At 44.5% G+C, this 20,554-nt stretch overlaps 1 protein-coding gene across 1 annotated transcript in view; it reads right to left on the bottom strand.

Annotated features, from left to right (window-relative positions):
- Positions 1 to 20,554, bottom strand: part of CCDC170 (coiled-coil domain containing 170) — a 125,924-nt gene that overhangs the window by 74,715 nt on the left and 30,655 nt on the right. Inside the window, exons 5-6 of the mRNA XM_019527233.1 lie at positions 13,080 to 13,336; positions 1,269 to 1,413 (exon numbers count right to left, since the gene is read on the bottom strand). Of these exons, the coding sequence (XP_019382778.1) occupies positions 1,269 to 1,413; positions 13,080 to 13,336 (402 nt within the window). The remainder of the gene's footprint in view (positions 1 to 1,268; positions 1,414 to 13,079; positions 13,337 to 20,554) is intronic.

Below are 20,554 nucleotides of genomic sequence, written 5' to 3' on the forward strand. Positions count from 1 at the left end.
GGGGGGGGGGGGGGGGGGGGGGTGTTGGCGAGCAGCCAGACACAGATGCACCACTCCACCCAGTTCCACGTCACTGCTGCTCCACCTGGCTCCACAGGGCCCCCCAAAGCACAGGACCCAGGGCGGTCACCCCACTTCGCCCCCCTAGGGACAGCCCTGAGTATAATGGAACTAACCAAAGAAAGCAAAACATGCATAATTAAAATAAGTTGGCTTTTCACACTACATAGCAGGCCTAAAAAAAGATTGGTTTCATTTTCTTGAATGAGAATTCCACTGCCAAAATTTTGAAAAAATCTAAAGAAACATATCAGTTTCACGCAGTGTTTTAAGAGAATGCTGTAGGATGAATGGTTAAGGTTCAATTATGAATGGCAATAAATGTATCATACTACAGAATCAGAGTTGAAGTTGCTTTTCAGTGGCACCATTGAAAATGTCCTTGTTTAATGGGATATGTGCATGTACCGAGCATTAGAAACCATGCTAGAATTTTCTGTCACACTGGATAGATCTGTATCATGGCAACAGTATGTCCATTCTCACTTCTCAGGAGATAAGAAGCATGTCACCCTGGAAATTAGCCTATTACAACACCCTGAGGGGCGACCCCAGTATTGCACTGAAGATGAGGCTTGTCTGTATGCTCAAAAGCAACATAGAGCTAAGTTCATCTCCTCCCCTCCCCCACACCAGGGTGTCATTACTGACTCATTTGGGGATTTTTTGTGGGAGCATCTAGACAGAATTTATTTGCCTGGCAGCAAGACTAAGCAACCTGCTACCCTTGTGACTTCAATAGTTTATAATGTTTTAGACAAGCAGTCAATTACATGCCTTGCATGCTAAAATTTGAACCTAGCAACAGCAATGATAGTTGTAAGTTAACGTAATATTTACATACAGAAGGCTTGACTGAATTCAATGAGAGCTGAGGGTTTTCAGCATCTATTGAAAATTAGGCCAATGTTTGTAAAAACTGTTTTAAATGGTTTCCAACTTCAAAGTTTTGTTAAAGTTATTTAAAGTTCTTGGAGTTCTGTTGTATTTTTCCTATTACTATCAAAGAATACAGTGCTATTAAACTATCCTACAAATGGATTTGTATATTTTGAAACAAATAATTCAAAAGGCAACAAAGCCTTATTGTATAACTGTCCAGTAGAGCAATGCGATACAATTAAATATTTAAGTAAGTCGCTACAATAAGAAATATAACTGCATGTAAAAATATAACTGCACATAAACCAATAACTGCACATGAATACCTTGGAAATCAAAAGTTCCTGTGGTTCTTCTTTTCCTCTGATGTCTATGTCCAAAACCCCAGAAAGATGTGCTAAGAATTCACCATTCTTCCTGCTGATCTCAGAAACTTGATTCTTGCTTTCTTCACATTCATCTATATATTTGCTGAAACAAATCCACATCAGGATGAACACACTTAGAAGCAATATTTTCTGTAGCAAAAGATAATATCAACCTAAGCTTATTGCAGGTTTCTATGTATTCTACACAACCTTCATCAATTAAATTGCGATTTAATACATATACTATTTTTGTATTATACTTTCAATCTTTGATCTTGACTGGCATCTCAACGAAGTCCTCAACAAACGCAACCCCATCTCAGCACCAGACTTGATAGAACATGTTAACCAGACAACCAAACACCTACATTGTTCCAGTCGGAAAAATCAAAAGTACAAGCTGCAAAAAGAAGCTGAAAATAACAAAGCTGCGGAAGACAATCTAATTGTTATAGAAATGCTAAAAGCACTTGACTTCAGCTTCCTAATGAAACTGACGGAGCTATTATCAGAAAAACATGCTAGGGAGACTGCTGAGTGCAAGACCTGCAGAGCAGAACCCATTGTAAAAAAACCCATATGCAATGTGCTACTAAACTGGGTGAAAAGGATGGAGTGGATGAAGGGTTTAGGAAAGACTAGGCTGGATTAGGCCCAAGAGAGACTGTGTAAACCAGATATTCCTACTGTTGACTATCACTAAAAAGATGCATAGAAGGGCAGGGCAGGCTGTCAGGACCCAGTCCCAAACCCCTGACCCCAGGTAATGAGCACCAGCTCAGCCCTCCGCTAAGCCACAGCTTATACAAGGAGACAGAACAACAAGGAAAAAGGCCCCACCAGAGAAAGGCCTCCCCCTCACTGACCCCTGATTGGCCTGGTGCTCCTATCCCCTGATTGGGTCTTCCCATCTGTACAAGGCTTCCTGATTCCTGGGGAAGCTGTCTAAATCAGCATTTCTCAACCTGTGGGTTGTGATCCAAAAGTGGGTCACATGAATATATGAAAGGGTCATGAGCAAACTTTAAAAAATGGATTCTCCTTTAAAAGAGAAAAACATGGCAAAACATGGCTTTTCCCTTGCAGGCTGGCAGAGTTCCAGCCTGCAAGGGGCTGCTTGCTCCCCGCAACACACACAACCACCCCTTGCCCCACACATGGTAGGGGCTGGGGCCTGGGGGCAGGGGGCAATGGGTCAGAAGTGAGAGGCACTGAGTCAGGACTAGGAATTGATGTTTACAAATGGGTCCTGGTACACAAAAGGTTGAGAATCCCTTGTCTAGATAACAAGGATCCTGCCACCCTTGGATTGCCCTGTTGTTTCCTTGCCTCTGTGCCCGGCTTCTAGACCTGACCACCTGAGCTAAGGACAGAAATTACACATAAACTGGTATAAGTAATCAGAAAACGCTTCAAATCTGTAACACAGCAACAGTTCACTGCACATAAACCACTTACAAAATGGCCAAACCCCATTTAAGATAAACTTGGATGGATGTAGCATCAGACTTAGCTGATTTAGGTTGAATTGGTTTACTGAACTTCTGTCCCAGATCTCCTCCAGGTTCAGGTTAACTCATAGTCCCCCCCAGCACCCCAGGATACTTTGCACCTCCCCCACAAACCCCTCCCCCCCACAAAGTGGGCAGGCTAGCTTTGGCCCAAGCTGTCTGCTACAGCCTCACATACAGACATGCTCTAGCACCCCCTGGCTTCTGGCTTAGGTCACTGCAGGCATGTGGCTTCATTTCCAAAATCAAAAGTAAATGTCTGTTCACTTGCTTATCAGTTCAATCTACGCAGTTTAGACTAACCTGCAAAGATTGAACTGATTAATTCTTGGGCTTTTTAATTGTTTGTGCTTAGCCCCATTGCTGACTCTGCTTGGACTTTGACCACTGCCTCTGTGTGCCATCTTGGATTGTTGTAACCTGGCTCTCACAGGTATCTAACCCAACCTGTTCCCTGATCTTGCTTTGCCTAGTATTTAGGTCCCAGTTTGGTCTCACACCCTCTGGATTTGACCTCAGCAACCCTCAGACCTTGGGCTAACAGCTAGAGCAACTTGCCAGTCAAACTACCTACACCTTGATGCATGACACAGGCTCATCTGTCACCATCAATTTCATTGAGGTTTTATAGGGCATTTGACTGCTTGCACAGACCTACATTATGGAACATCCTTCAGTTCCATGGAATTGCAGCTGAAGTCATCAAAGTGCAGAGGCACAAAATATTCTTTAAGGACAAATGACCAAACAACAGTGGTTCAGCTGGACACTTATTTGAACCAGCATTGCATTCTTTCTCTATTGTTGCCTGACATTAAAATAGAATAGATAACAAAGATGTATACAGGTAATACATACTGTAGCATAGCATGGACAGAGAGCAAATGGATCCAGGTTTGCTGATGGCATTGTACCACTGAGCGACACCACAGAGAAGGTACAAAGACAGACAACCTAGCAAAAAAGCAGTTGAAATGGAGCTCAAAGGGCATGTCTGCATTGCTATGGCAGTGTGTCTAATCCTAACCATTTCTGAGCACATCTACCCCTTGCTCCTATACATACGCAGCAGACACAGGAATACACCTATAAAGACAGTCTAAGATGTGCACCACACTTCAAGATGGACATGGATAAGCTCAAGAGGGTACAAAGAAGAGCCACCCACTTGGTCAAGGGCATGAAGAATAGGCCCTACAAGGAGAGACTCGGGGAACTTGGCCTGTTCAGTTTGAGTAAGAGAAGGCTGAGAGGTGACTTGAGATGCCGCCTACAAGTACATCGGGGTGAACACCAAGATTTAAGTGAGCAACTCGTCAGGAAGGCACCTTAAGAGAGGACAAGGACCAATGGACATAAGCTTAAAGAGGGTAAATTCAGGCTAGATATAAAGAAGAACTTCTTCTCTGTAAGGATCACCAGAATCTGGAATACACTCCCAGCAGAGGTGGTGCAGTCACCATCCTTGGAGGTGTTCAAGAGGAGGTTGGATAAGCACCTTGTTGAGCTTTTCTGAGCCCAATAACTTCCTGTCCATGGCAGGGGACTGGACTTGATGATCTTACAGGTCTCTTCCAGTTCTACAATTCTTTGATTCTATGACTATATGCGTTTGTGACTATTCAAGACCTCAACCTCTGTCATGTTTGAGAGTGGCCATTGGGGATGATCCTACAGTCTCACTAGAGTACTTTAGGTTTGGGGCATGCATGCAGGAGAGAGCCAGTAGGGCATGCTACGGAGCTTCATGGATTATACATGCTACCCCCAAATTAACTATGCCAAAACAAACATCCTTGAAATCCAGACATCAAATAGCAACCTTGCAGTAGGAGGCAAGAACATCAAGGTCTCCAACCGTATCTAAATTGTACTATATTAATCAATGGAGACCTCAAGAAATAAGTGACACTGAGGATAGGAACTACATCTACAGAATTTACTGAAGTCAACAATGCATGTAAATCAAAGATTTACAGTACCAAAATTAAGCTGAAACTCTTTAACTCAAATTGTCAGAGGCCCCAACTAGGCACCCAGTCTGGGTGAATTGATTCCTTGACAACATCTGCCTGGGGCTCTGACTGGAAGCCCTAACATCAGCATATGATCCAGCTGGCCACTGTAAGGACCTTCTGATTGGCTGCTGGGAAGTGTTCCATCTGTGGCAGCAGCTATAGGCCAGCTAATAATTTTGCCTGAAGGTCTGCTGCTCTGGTAAGCCTCTGATCCTGTGCTCCCTGGTTTTCTGGTCCCTGACCCTACTCAAGTATGTTCTTGGACTCTGGTGTTCTGGAAATCATCCTTGCACCTGGTAACTCAGTATACAACCCTTGAACTTTGACTCAGTCTGTCATTTGGACTCTGTCTTTGGATTTCCCACCTTGGATCTGGTAACTCAATCTCTTGAGACTTTTGACTTGGTCTATAACTTAGGTTCTGCTTCTGGAATCCCCCCTGGTATCAGCTAACTTGGATTATATTTCCTGCCCTTCTCCTGTAACCCAATCACTAGGCAAGACTGCCTACAACCTAGCTCTTGCACAAATATAATCCCACTACTAACAAACAGCTGGAGAGCTATCAAAACATTTAGACAGGCAATTAGATTCCTTTCAAAACAAGTGCCTACAAAAGATTCTGGGTACTGGATGGAAAAAAACTTTAAAAAGAGAGAATCATAGAAAAAAGTAGGGCTGGAAGGGGCCAGAGGTCATCTAGTCCAACCTTCTTTCTGAGGCTGGATATCCCTATCAAAACTACCCTATACAATCCATAATCTAAACTCTACATAAGAACTACCATCAACCCTGACAACACAGACATATCACCCTAACCTGCCACAGGTAAAGCAGGGGCACCACAGAAGCTAATGTCCTGCTTCTATGAAATCTTGTCAATATGTGCTCAAGAGATCCTGGGTAAAGGGCATGCCCCCTTGTCTTCTTTCTCCTGAATCATGGAACAAGAGTATGCATTTCTGATATATAAGGCACACTACCACTTTTCTCCCAACCCTACCTTTGCAAACTAGAGTGTAACCCTCCAAGTTGACTTTCCAGTCATAACAGCAGTTCCACCAGGTCTCAGTGATGCCAATTAGATCATAGTTATTTTCACAAGCTGCAGCTTCCAGCTCATCTTGTTTATTCCCCACACTATAGCACTTGTATCCTTGTATCAATGTATTTTGCATTTTGACCTCACTTCCTTTTTGCACCACTTGCTGCAGTCCTGTAGCTCTCTGACTCTTTCCCAGAGTTAAGTTGTTTCTTTGAGTCCTTTCCCCTCTGGACTGTGGGCTCTCCTGTTGGAGAGTTTTGGTCACCATTCCCCATGGAACCTAATTTAAAGCTGTCATTATTAGGCTGGTCAGAAGATACCCAAAGATGCTCTACCCCATTCTTGTCAGATCCTATCTCTTGACAGCAGCCATCATCCCAAGAACATCTGCCCATTGTTGAAGAAGCCAAAGCCTTCACCATCTCAGCCACATGTACACTTCCAGCTCACTGCCTGGATTCTTCTGTGGGAAGAATCAACCAGAGCACAACTTGTGCTCCAAGCTCCTTAACCCTCCTGCCAAGAGCCTCATAGTTCCCGCAGATCTGCTCAGTGTAATTCCTGCCTGTAACAGGGTTCTCCTTGAGACCCTGTTGTTAAGGAAAAGGGGGCAGCTGGAAATAATGAGACCATGAGGAGAGCGGGCCCTGGCCCTCAGGTGCCAATGGCAGCTAAACCCCGGAGGATAAAAAGGAGAGGACGACGAGGAAAGGTGCCTTCGGGCACCACAGAAGAAAAGAGAGAGAGGAGCTGCGAGAGGGACCCTGGCTCCTGATTAGAGGGATCTCAGGATCCAGATCTCATCAGACCTTACCTTGAGTCCACGGGAGTGACAGTGAGTGTGGGGAGAAGCGGAGCCGGGCTGTGGGCTGGAGCCACGCTCGTCATTAAGAATCAGGGACGCTCCATTGAGCCGGAGGGGCAGTGGGAGGGAAGACCCCGCCCAGATCCCTGAAGAGACTGGGGGACTTCAGGAACTCCAGGAAAAGGGACACTAAGGGCTGAGAGAGCAGGAGAGCCGCGGAGCCTGTTCACTGAAGCCGCATGATAAAAGGAAACAAGCGGCGGTGGTAACAAGCTGCTAATTAGTCAATTAGCAGCTTAATAGAACCAAAAGGAAACTTTTCTTTTCTCTCTGTCAATTACGGGGGGGAGTGGGCTAAGACTCAGGCACTACTGAGAAGCCCAGAGACTCCCTTTTGCAGGGCAGGGGACGGAGATCCTCTGCCGAATACAGAGGGTGACCCAGTGGAGACCCCGGGGTTAACCCTTAGGACGGTGATTCCCCTCTCCTCTAAGAGGGGATTTCCCTGTAACCCAGCAAACCACTGAATAAAAGCAGAAAGAAAAAAAACCAAGTTATTTCAGCATGGTACTTCCAGCGAATACTTCCTTTGGTAATAATCACTTCCTCCCAATTTACTTTTTTTAAGATCTAAGTCGTGGCAGGCGGGAAACACGAGGATAGAGGAGGTACTCCATACACACTGACACTGGAAGTATCATTGGTGCCTATATGGACAAGCAGGAAGGGGTAGTAATCCAAAGTGGCAGTCTGAATTCAAGCTCCAAGTAGGCAGCATGCCTCCCAGGCCCCCAAATCTGGATGACAAATTGGTGCCCCTGTCTCCTGCAGAAGGGGGCCACCAACCACCACCACTCTTCTCTTCCTTTTGGGTGCAGTGGTTCTGAAGCCCCTGTCCTTGGGGCCTTGTACTTCTTGCTCTTTAGGCTGCTGCCTCCTCAGCCTCATGCCTGCAGATATCCTCTCCTCTGCCTTTTCCTCAGCAGTTCCACCACAGTGCTAGAAAGCAGTTGTTGACTTCAGTCTGCTGCTCTTCAATTCTATGGATTCTCCTTCTTCAAGTAGTCACATGCTGCCTCTTCTCCTCATTGCCTTTTTGGCCTCTCCAGGACCAGTCTCTCATAACGCTTGTCCAAATAATTTTCCTGATCCCTGATAGAATGCAATGTAAATACCCATGCTTCCAGTCTTTGAATCTTCTCCTCCAGTGCAGATCATCAGCCTGCAAATGAAGTATTCCTGACCCTCTGAGAGAAAAGTGAATGTGGCACATCCCAGGCAGGTCACAACAATTGGAGGTCTCCAAACTCCATTAGTACCTCCTTAGCTCCCTAGAGAACACCTATGCCGTAAAGAGAAAAAAAATAGAGCAGGAAGGGGGAAAACAGATACACCACAAGAACCTGCATACCAAACACCCACATTAAGACCTCTGCACACGCAGTCTCCTGCTCTCTGGCTCCCTTTTCAGGCAAACTCCCTAAGCAAACTCCCTCTGTTTGCTGCCCTGTATTCATTGTTAATACACAGTTCACTGGGGGCTGCTCTTTCATAAAGCTGCCTATCCTAGCTCCACCCTTCAGTTACCTAAATCAGACCCACCCAAAGCAAGCCCTGTCACTCAGCCACTCCAGAGGGGGGAAGAACAAAAAAGGAAAGAGGGAGGTGCAGGAGGCAAGAAAGCAAACACATACACAGGGGAAAAGGGGGGAAAAAAGGCCAAACACATAGCAGGCACTAGACAAACACTCTAGTATCAATCAGCCACCCTAAGTCACAAGCACAGAGAAAAGCCTCTTCCAGACAGTCCCACACCTGAGCTGTTTATCCCAGAACAACTGCTTCCTGCTCAGCTTGCTCATCACCAACCAGAAACCTGCCCTAAAACAGGAGGAAGGACTTAAGTGGGGCACATATGCCACATGACAAGACATAAACATATGGGGATATTAAGCCGTGAAGTGGAAACCAACTGATGTGAGGAAGAGAACATGTAAGAGAAACCTTAAGAAGAACATTTAGCAAGTAGGACAAGCAGCCAATATCAATTCCATCAACCTTTCAGCCCCATGTACCAGAAGACTGGTGCAGAGCTAGTCCACAGGACTGATTCTGCAGGGTGTTGACTCCTATGTACCCAGATCCTAATCCTACAGGCCCCATACACCTAATCTCGCAAATACAGCCACACCATCTGCTTTCAGGGTTCCCCAAGGTCTGGAAGTTTGGCAGCATGGGAGCAACAATTAACGCTGGCACTGTTCCCCTGCAGCCAAATTTTCAGACATGTAAAGAGCCCTGAAGGTCACATGACACAGCTCTGCAAGCTGGATCTGGTGTGCAGGCTGGGGCAAAAATGCAAAGCAAATGGAGGCAGCAGGAATTAACAGAGGGACAGAAAAGACTAGCTTCTAGTGGGGTAATGGTAACATGGGAAAGATGTAATGTAACAAAGCAATGCATCTATAATGGGCAACCACACACAAACCATTGCGACTTTCTCCAAGCTTTTTCATCCCTTCTAATTAACCGAAGGAGTAGGAGGCCCTGTTCAGCTTGTACGTTTTACTGCTGCCTTTGATAAACATAAAGCAGAGACAGAAGGGAGGGAAACTTCAGATACCACCCCCCTCCCACAAACACCACCCACACACATGCACCCATGCACAGAAAATACTGAATCAGAAATTGCATTGTAACAAACAGCATAAACATCGTAACTGAAATCAGCGTAACTGAAATCAAATATTTACTTCTCTATTTTGAAACATAGCAGGCAAAATCTTGGCCCCATGTAACTTGATGTAAATATTTAAAAGGACATCCACACTGGTAAGAAAAACACAATTTTTGTATTTCTGATGGACAAACCAATAATCATCAGTCCAAAGACCCTATTCCTCTGCCCACAGAGAATTTATTTCTTGTGGAAAAAGACAGAAGCCCGCTATCCCTGTAGATATTTAAAGCTTGCTAAAACAAAGCTCTTGGAAAGTGTATTATTGAGAATAACAGTCCTACCTAGACAAAAAGATGGATTAGATCATCTAAAAAAATTCCATTCCTATTTGCTACTCTTCTGATCTATAAGAAATATTTGTGAGAATTCATTGACCAAAAGAAGTATATGGCCCTAAACAGTAAGTTGGCAAATTAAACCTTCAAGTCAAAATGAAAGTTGTTCCCATAACTGAGAGAAATTGGTTTTGCAGCATTGAGACATTCAAGTTACAGTATTTTGAAAGTCTTGCCTTTAATGGAACCATAAATTGTATGTGCTTGCATTTGTTCTATAAACCTTATGATTTGTTCTTTCAAAAATATAGACTATTTTACATAATCTACCCATGTGGTAAAAAAAATGGATAAACTTTAAGGCCAATGGGCTGGCTCTTAAAGAAACAAATTTTGCAGCAAGCAAATTTGGAGTACATATAATACAAGTACATTTATTGAACATTTTTATTAAAATCTTTTTCATTTTAATTCTCTAAATCACAGATAAATACAAAATGCAATAAAGGCTACTGATCATTAAAGTTCAGTAAAGATCATTAAAGTTCTCTCTAAAAATTATATGAGGTCTCAAGCTTATTTCTGTCAGTGCTTGCTGCTTCAAATTCACATAGTTTATACATTTACAGAATTCCCTTGGCTACCAGCTATGCAGACTCAGGCCTGGCTCTGAGAAATCAAGCTAGTCTATACCATGTACTGACTGCCAGTAAGAAAGGTTCTGTAAGGCAGTGTATACCTTCACTGACACTTACGAACTCCCCTTGTCTTTAGAAGGGTAGCACAGGTGTAAGTAACTAGAAGCTATATTCTGCAATATTCTGTTATGTACAGGAATTAATATATATAATCCAGTTCTCACAAGGTTGGCTAGTTCCATAGGGCTAACAGAAACATATGGTAATAAAAACATGCCTGAAAAAATACAATGGCAGTAGATCTGCTGAGTGAAGCGGTGTCATTTTTAACAGGAAAGCTGTACTATAAACCTGACAGTACAATTCACTATCTTGATTTCTGACAGATTCAGCATTTAGGTATGTGAGGCATGATCCATGCTTGCTGATCTCCTTATCTGTTTTCAATAGAGCCAGAGAACTCCTGGCTAAATCAGTTCCCTGTTAATGATTCAGGCTCACTAAGGGTTCCTAGACTGGCTGGTCTTAGTTGGAACCAGTGCCTTTTTTTTTTACCTTTGAACCACAGCCTGCTGTTGTGACCCAGTCATTTGCAAGATTCTTCCTGTCAAGACAGGCAGTGGTGTCATTACACATTCGAGCACATTACTTGACGCATTACAGCTTCTCTCTCTTTTAAAAGATAGCTTTATGAAGACACTCAAATCCATTATTTCAAGTCTGATGTTTAATTAACTATCAATGATTCATAATATACCAATTAGCACAGCCTTCTCTCCTATTTTGTCCTGGGATTTCAATCTTCGAGATTTCTGACTGTCAGCAACAATCAGACTTCACTGAAGTTGGTAACAAATGCATGCCTTGATATTAATTTGTATAACTAGCAAAATGATTTTATGAGCCACTGTAAATTCAGAAAGCAATTGAAGAACCATGCAAAATATTAATTTGAGAAAATAAAATATCTGGTATATATTTGCTATTAGAATTGGCTAGACAATGTTAAAAGATAGGTTAAATGTCTTGCTTGAGTGTCAGTCATGTTCTGCCATAAAATAAGATGACCAAAGTCCCCAAAAAGAGTTGTGCAATGCACCGTAAGCAACAATTCTAATCCTGCACATTTTTAAGCTCCATAGATCTACTTATTCTAAGTTCTACTGTGGGTCCACATTACTGATCTAAGACATGAACCATTATCAGTAAGAATCCCAGAACTGACGGGTCAATGGCCAAATCCAGTATGGTAAGATATATTCTAAAGGGCAATGTCTTTAACAATCTAATATTATACATGACCACTACACACATTTTAAAAAATTGATAATATAGTTATTTATATTAAAAGGAAAGTGGGGAAGAAAACTGCGATAAAGCTAATGTTACTGGGGCCTTTGACAGATGTTGACAAAAAATTGAGAGCTATGGGCAGGTGTCTGTGAACAACTCATAACACATCTTCCACAGAGGTGCCCTCTCCAGCCAGGGGAAGATATGGGACTGGCTCCTTAGCTCCCCCCGGCCCTAGGAGAGATTGTCAATGACTCACTAATAGGCTTGGCTCCATCAGTTGTTGCTGTCATAGAACAGTGGATTGAAGAAACCACTGCTGTCATGGTGCTCTCCAGCCCCAGTTCCTGCCCTTTAAAGTTCCTAATGTGCAGGTAGCCTGAGACCAAGAAGCACCACTGGGGCTGCAGCAGCTTTGTCTGATCTTGGGTTGCCTGACAGCTAGGAACTCTAAAGGTTCGGCAGCTAGCCCGATACTGGAGAGCAGAGATTTGTAATAGACTTCCTGCCAGCTCTTTAAAGATCCCCACTTGCAGGCAGTCTGAGATTCAGTAGGACGGCCTTCAGTGTGAGGACAGATGATTGGTGAGACTGGATAAGGGGCAGCATGCTTGGTGTTCTGACAACTCACTGTTGGAAGGGCTACCAGGGAGCCAGGCACTCTCCCTCCCTCCCCCTTGAAGGGAGGAGTAGAGGGCCATGGGATACTGGGAGTCTTTTGGCCAGTACTGTAACTAGCCAAACATTATTGTTGTTTCAGCCAGCAACTTCTTGGGGGCAGATTCGCCATTTTGGCATTGGATACACCATTTTCACCCTATGACAAACTGCTTTAATGTCTGTTTGGTCAAATTTATTGCAGAAAACTCGCATATAGTCACAACAAATGTAATGTCTGACAGAGCCCTGAAAAGTGAACAAACATTCACTGCTCACTCCAGGAACTCCTTAACATAGTAAGAAATCTGTCCATGATGGAAGGATGGCCCAATGCACAAAGCAAGTCAGGAATTTTCCCTGTCTGCAAATATACGGACTACGAGGTTGATTTTTGCAGTCCATGTGTGCTGGAGGCAGAGTCAGGAGAAAGCCCATAGAAAACACAGAGATGCAGTGGTAAATATCAAAGCTAGGGAAGAAAGACTGGTAGCACACTGCTTACCACGGATTCCTAAGTCAGGAAATTGGTCCAGCTGCTTGTTTCGGCAGCATTTAGGAAAACAGGGTTTTAGGTACATTACACAAAGATTATACCAAAGATTATAGCTGAATCATAGAATCAATTTTCCTCCTAAAAGATGCACATTCTCAAGGCCCCAGTGGAGAAGCAATATATAAAGCAATACAAATCTGTAAAGCTGTTTATGCTTTGTAATTTTCTGTCAGCCACTATAGAGCTCCAATATTTCAACCCAAAATTAAGCCACCACTTGTAATCTCTTACTTAAGTTTGATTTCTTGATCACGGATCTTCTCCTTCAGCTCCCAGTTCTCCTGGAACACTGCCTGTGCTGTTAAATCAGTCTGTTTTTTGGAAGTGGCAAGCATATTTGATTCCTCCTCTGCCTCCTGAACTCGGTTTTGCAGAGATATGAGAAGAGATGATTGTCGAGCATTGTTTTCTTTGTAGCTTTCCACTTCAGCTTTCAACTCTTGGAATGATGCCTCCTTAGAGGCCATTTTAGACCTGAGTTCAAGAAGCTATAGACAGAAAAAGAAGAACAGAAAAAACATACAGAAGGGAAGAAGAATTTAGTATAGACTAAAACATCTGATATTAAAACATTTTTGGAATCTAGCAGGAAATACATTGTGGAACCATATTTTCCTATTAGGAACTACAAAAAATGAGATAACAAATAGCTGCCTTTTTTCAGTATTTCCCAACTGCTTTCTGTTAACTTCGGCTCAGGATTTTGAAGCAATAAGTAACTAACACAACCTTAATTAGTATCAGCTTCAATGCTGCAAAGATAACGAAGTAAACAAAAATAGCCACTTTGTTTTCAATAGAACTGACAAAGGCTGCTTGCAGATGTTAAAAAAACCAAACAAACAAGCTGTGACTGACCAGAAGCAGCAGCACAGTACTTCAACCTGGGTCTGGAGCATCTGTATAGATCAAGTGCATCAGCAGGGCTTTTTGGAGCCTTTACCTAAGCTGAGCTGTTAAATAAAAGAGCCAAAAAAGCCCCATTAAAACACCCAATCTATACAGACATTGGGAAAGCTGGGTCCAGCTAATGTGTTGCCTCTCCTGGGCACGCACTGGGCTTGGTATGGGAGCTCTGAAGCTCACAAAGGATCTAGGGTTTAAAGTAAAGCATCATTTTTGTTGGGGTTTTTTAATGTCTGCAAGCAGCCAAAGTTAATAAGAAAAAGAGTATTTTCAAATATCTAAAATACATTGGAAAAACAGATTGAAAAATAAAAAACAGAAAGGTTACTATTGTCTTTTTAATATAAATTACATTAAAAGGTATATTGGCAAGAAGAGTCATTCTGTAAGTTCTGTGAGAGCAGGAGGTGCTCCTTCTTACTGGAAGAGCACTGTGCAGGGACTTTTTATCATTTGATACATCATGTGGAGACGGGATGCTAGAGAATGTTGCTGCCAATCACACCTGTACATGTGTATGACAAAACCTGATTTTCAAAGGCTTAAGAATTCAGCTAAATTCAGATGATTAACACTGGAACAAGAAAAGGATCTTTCTGATCTCATATGAGTACCCCTGTTCCAAGGTATGAAGATGCTAAAGCTTTACAAGACTGAAGACTTTTTTGCGATACCTTCTAAGAGACCAATAGTATAGTTCGGAGAGCTATTAGACTAGCCTTCAGGTGTGAAGTGCCCATTCCTCAGGTCCTGATGTTAAAGCAGTTTCTCAAGGGATAAAAACTTAGGTCCTGAAGAAAGGCACCTGATAAAAAGGCTGCACAACAGCTCTCAACTATACAGTTGGTCCAATAAAAGATACTACCAAAAAGCCTTGCCTCAGAGATATTTCTTAGATCAGAGGTCAGCAATGTTTTTGAACAGAGTGCTAAAAACACCTACAACCTCAACTTGTAAGATGTTGGCATGCCAGGGGCGGATGGCAGGGGACCCACAAGGGACCCAATCCTTGTTGTGGCAGTGCAGCCCCAACCCCTTCCCCACCATCCACCCTGAGGTGTGCATGCCAAGCAAAATGCCTTTGCATGCCATGCTCTGGCACCCGTGCTGGGAGTTACTTACTCCTGTCCTAGACCATCACAGCTACAACACTCCAATCCTACTAAAGCTTTTCAACTCACAGCATTTTGTTGGTGTTTTTCCCCAGTAGGAAATAACATATTTCCTCCCCCACGTCACCCAAGTCATTCCTGTAAACGGCTGAAAATTTCCTCCCAAAAAAATCATCCTGGAGGCAGACATCTGGCATGTAAATTTTCAGTCTAACTCCCCAAAGTATGGCAATGTTATAAACAACAGAAAGCAGAGTCTTACAATAAAAAAAAGTTAAGCAACATTTAGACATTGTTGCCAGCCCCACTTATAAAGAACAAGACGAAACATGAAGCATTTCATTTTGAACACATGAAGATTAAAATTATGCAATCAATTAAACTATGTTGAGTAGTTCTTAGATGTTGTTTCAGGGCATAGGCACAAGAACAAGCGACTGTGATGTAAATCAGGGATAGATTTCCTGTGTGTCAAGCTTCCCTGTGGTAACTGTCTATGTATATGCTTTTACTCCATAGTAAACAAAAACTAATCTGTGGTAGTTTAGCCCTGAATGAGAAAGACAAATTAAGTATCTTGCTTATGGTTACAAAGGAGAAGTCTTGCACAACCACAAATAGATCCAAATATCCTGAGAGCTAGTCCAGTGCTTTATACACAAGATAATCCCTACTGAGTTTACAAAAAGACACAACTGAGGGGACAGGCACACCAAATTCAAACACTCAATTGGCACCATCGTGCTTTACAGAGCATGTTGTATGCGCCAATGAGTTCCTTGGTGGCCACAGAGTCCGATGTGTGAGTGACAGTCCTGCCCACAGGTAGGGCACACCCATGCACTAGCAATGATCTGAATCTGAGCCACAGATTCTTTCCTCCTCTGACACTGGTCATCACAAAACTTAATCCAGTCCGCCTCACTGCGCCTCGCTCGATCTGCAAGCTGACCCCACCAGCCAGGGGAGCATTCTGAACTGCGCAACCTTTGGAATCTCTGCGGATGATTAGGACAGAAGTCATCTTGCAAGCATCCTAAAATTTGCACAGCGGTCAGCCTCTCTTTCTAGACCCTTCGCAAACTTCAGAGTACAGCACATATTTCAGGATCCTTGAGATCTGGCATTTGCATGACAACCTAACCACCTGAATCTTTTCTTACAAATCAGCGTTCCCATAAATGACATACCAGCATGATTTAACACTTCCACATTTATCACCCTGTCTTGCCATTTTATTCAAAGAATTTTACACAGGCATCTGATACAAAAGCTGTTTAGTCTTTTGGTACGTTTGGCATAGGTCATCCATGTTTCTGAGCCATATAGAACAGTGGATAAAACATGTCCAAAAATATGGATTTTCACGTTAGTTGATGGTTTGTTATTGTTCCAGGCTCTGTCTTGCAAAAGACCAACGTTCCTGGCTGCTTTACCAATTCTGCTAGCCATCTCAGCATCAAGATCTACATTGCTGGTAACAATAAAGCCAAGGTAGAAAAATTGGTAAACAACATGCAGACAAGTACCATCTAGGGTGATATCTGGAAAGTACCACAGGGTAAATGAGGGTGTGATTTGCAGTATATTAGCTACTCTAAATTAAGTGCCTGTGCTCCTGTTTTACCCGACGGTAAATGAAAACAGGCCACAGTTCCTTTGTTAAGTGTGCCCATGGCTTCAGTCTTCTTTTAATTAACGAAGAATAGTCTTACATTTAAGACACTGGATTGAGCGTAAAAGGTTTGGATAAATTCCTGGCTCTACCAGAGACCACTATCTAACCTCCTGTAATGCAATTCTCCTTCTATAATATGGGACAATACCTCCTTTCTCCCCCCACTCTCTCCTGTTAGTTTAATTAGTAAGCCAACTGGAAGACGGAGCATCTCAGAATAAGAATGCTGCACAGCATCTAATGCAACAGAACGTTATTTCAGTTTTTATCATTTGATAAGCGTTACATTCAGCAACAGGAAATTTGGTATTTTGGAGGAAAGGGATGGTTGATTTCTTGATGCTTATTCTGTCTTTTCCAAAAATATCACTGAAAAAAAGTCTATAATGTATCACCATGACAATAAGTAAATAAAATGCTTACTCTCACTGATAAGTCACATAAGAAATCACAATTCTTATCTTCCTTAATTAAAAGGAAATGTAAAACAAAGGTTCTAACCATGTTCATTAACAACCTGAACAGACTTTACAATAATGAGAGTTAAACAGCCCAATTCCAGCTCAATCCCAGACAGTTACATTTCTATAGATCTATATTTTGGACTTAATATAGACAGACATTGGACTTATGACACACTATAACCTGCCCGACATCTGACTCCCCAGGTACCTCTCTACTTTTACCTGCTACATCCCCCTTCCCCAGTACCCCTCCCATCCTGTCGCTCACCCCCGACACCTCAATTTATATTTTCAGTAACTGGCTTTCTTGTATGCATACTAGCCTCTGGCTTCTTGCATCCTTCTTACTAGCTAAGCTCACCTAGAGCCTCAAAACACCACTGCAACCAGCAAGCCTCAGACCTTTTGAAGATCTTACTGGTCTGGGCTTTCCCAGCCAGGACTGTGCATGCATGCAGTAGCTGGAAGTTATAAGGCTCCTCCTACCCGCCTTTCACCAGGGAGGTTTGTAGTCCTGGCATTTCTTGGGGGCTGCTGTGCCACTGGCAGTCCCACCAGGCCTCCTGACCCTGGCAGTGTGCACTTTTAGGTCATGCCCAGGACCTGGGGTCTCTTCATTCCCCATAGCCCCAGCCCATACCTACATGTTTGTCCTGGTACGGGAGCTCAGCAGGAAGATGTTCTTCCCCTGCTGGCTGGTGATAAACTAAACTGCCACCTCTAGCTCTGAGAGCAGGGCATTAAATGGTTGTCAAAGAAAATTAAAAAGGCAAATAGGTGCGGAGTGAGGAGGGTGGCACTTACTCCATCTGCAGGTGGAGCTTGGGGAACTCCAGCAGCAGGAGATTCACCTTCAGGAACACCTGCTGGTCCACCAAACCAGAATCCAACAAAGTGGGGGGCGGGGGGAAGGGGGGAGGCAGTCACAACATCCCCAGCAATGCTGAATACCCTCTCACTTGAAACAATGGTTGGTAAACAGGACAGGGGTTCCCGGGCATCCATGGCCAGATCCAGCCACATCTGGCTGCAGATTGCCCACGAAGTCCAGTGGCTTCACGTCCTCGGCAAGATAGGTAACCACCAAAGCCTCTGCGCTACTTGCCCGAGGCTGGGATCTGGTGCCTCTGGACCCCAACATGGAAAGCCATGCCCTTGGCCCACATGGTCAGCACCTGTCATGGAGGAGACGGGCTGCTGCTGGCAGTGCTGGCACGGGAAAGTAGATCCCCGTCTTCCACATCCCCCCCCGCCTCTGCCTTTTTGCCTCCCTGACTCTGTTCACCAGCACCTCTGTCCAATGATCAAGGGTTTTGCTGGCGCACATGCTGCCCTTCGTGACCCATACTGGTCCGCAATGGATCCAGCTGTTTTTTGATGCCCTCCTTCAGCCGCTTCATCAGTGCCTGCACCTCTAGTGACAGTGACTTACCCCAGCCAGGAACACTGATTCCCTGGAACTTCTCCATTTGGTTCTCAAGGTCCCTCACTATGGGGATGACTTGGCTAAGGAGGGCATCACTAGTGCTGAAGGTCTCAGTGGCCTCAAGGAATGGCTTGAGGACCACCAAGATCTGGGAGATGGTAACCCACTCTGCTTTGTTAAGTGGGCCACTGATCCCAATCTCCCCGAGCAAGGCCATCTCATAGATGGCCTTCTGTTGCTCCACCAGCCTTTTGAGCATCAGGTATATGGAGTTCCACCAAGTCTCCACATCCTGCATGATTTTGTACTGCGGGATGCTCAGCTCTGCCTGTTCATCCCACAGCATCTTGGCCACCTTGATGCTCCAATGGAAGTAGCCCGTTACCTTCCTGTATCTTGAAATGAGCTGGCCAGTCATAATGGTGCCATCACCAGCAGCCCTGCCCCCCCCTCCAAGGCATCCCTGACTATGAGGTGTGTGCTACACAGCAGATGCCAACAAAGCTGGCATCACGGACCACCTTGACCATATTGGCCCCCTTGTCAGTGACTATGAACTCACAGGTGAGCTTGCCCTGCCCAACAAGCCACCTCTACATCATGCAGCTCATGGCCACCATGATCTTCCTTGCCTTGCAGGACCCATCCATCACCTCCACTTGAAAGAGAGTCCACCGATGGCCTGACTTATTCCACCAGTGCCTTGTGAGGGAGAGTTAGGCATGATCTCCACCCCAGCTGCTCCAGCTGTCCGAGGTAAAGTGCAAGGCTACCTGTGGACCTGCCTCGCGCAGCTCTACCCTCAAATACTCCCTGAATGCCTCATACAGGGAGGGTATCACCTGCTAAAGGTGGTGCATGTGGGTACTTGGTAGGATGAGGCCATGAGCGTCATGAGCTTCCTGAACCTGGGATGCTCAACTAAGGAGAAGGGCTAGCCTTCAAAGCAAGCATCTCCTCAATGTCCAGCTGACCTTGCTCACCCTTGCAACGCTCCCCTCTTTGTCTGTGACTTCCCCTAACCGCTCCAGGGTGGCCTGCCTCTGCTTTGTGGGGACGGGGGCTTTGGAGCAAGAGGGGGACTTCCCTTTGGGCATGCTACCACTGGTGCCAGGCTGAGGAGGAGCAAGGGTAAGGGGGTGCTGTCTCCTGAGATGCAGCAGCATTGCCATGGTAGTGAAGTATTTCACCTCCTTGCCCCAGCTGATCTGCCTTTGGCAGGTAGCATATCTCATATCATCTGCCAACTCAAAAAGATCCCACACTACACTACCCACTTCTAGGTTGACGGTAATGATCCTGCCTTATCCTCCTCCTCAGCAGGCAGAGGCACAACATCAAGGGAAGCTAGGCCACCTAGCCCCCACAACCTCCTCCAGAGTGCCTTCCAAAAGAGACCTGCCTGTAGGGGAACTTTGTAGGGTGTGAAGCACAAACTCAAATTCCCTCTTCTTCCCCAGAATTTCCCTGGCTATGGTACTGAGCTCCCTTAGTTCCAGATCCAGTTCCTCCTCTGGCACTGGGAGGTTCACACTGGGAGCTGAAATTGAGGTGAAGGAGACTGTCATGCTGGTGCTGGTAGCTATTTCTGCTGTTAGTGGAGGTGGTGCAGGTGCAGGGACCTCCTTGCTCCCACCTCCTTGCTCCCACTAGCAGCAGAAGCCTCAGGGCTGCTAGGGAAGAGGGTGCATCTAAGTTTGGGCTCAGGGGAACTGGCTCCCCATACCCTCTCTAGCCCCTCTCCCTCCCCTGCCAGAAGACGTGGCACCTGCCTTTCCAGCAAACTTCATAATGTTTGCTGTGCTGGAAAATGTGTGTGTGTTTATTATATCTTCTTCTATCTGTTTACTATATCTTCTGTTTACTAGATAGAAGAGACCAGATAGAGAGACTAGATAGGGAGACTAGCAAAAGAGTGAGGAGGCTGACTAGGAAGCCAGCCGTTGCAGCTAGTACCTTTCACATGCTGCTGCTTCCAGACAAACAGCTCACAAAAGGGACTGATAGGTTTCACACAGAGCCTTATATGCTGTTTCTACGTCCCTCCCAAAGCACTGTAACTGGAAGGAAACTCAGGGAAAGATCACAGTCACTGGCCAGCTACAGATGTCAATATCAGA

Source organism: Gavialis gangeticus, unplaced genomic scaffold (genome assembly GCF_001723915.1).
Source record: "Gavialis gangeticus isolate Ggan-Ray unplaced genomic scaffold, GavGan_comp1, whole genome shotgun sequence".
NCBI lineage: Eukaryota > Metazoa > Chordata > Crocodylia > Gavialidae > Gavialis > Gavialis gangeticus.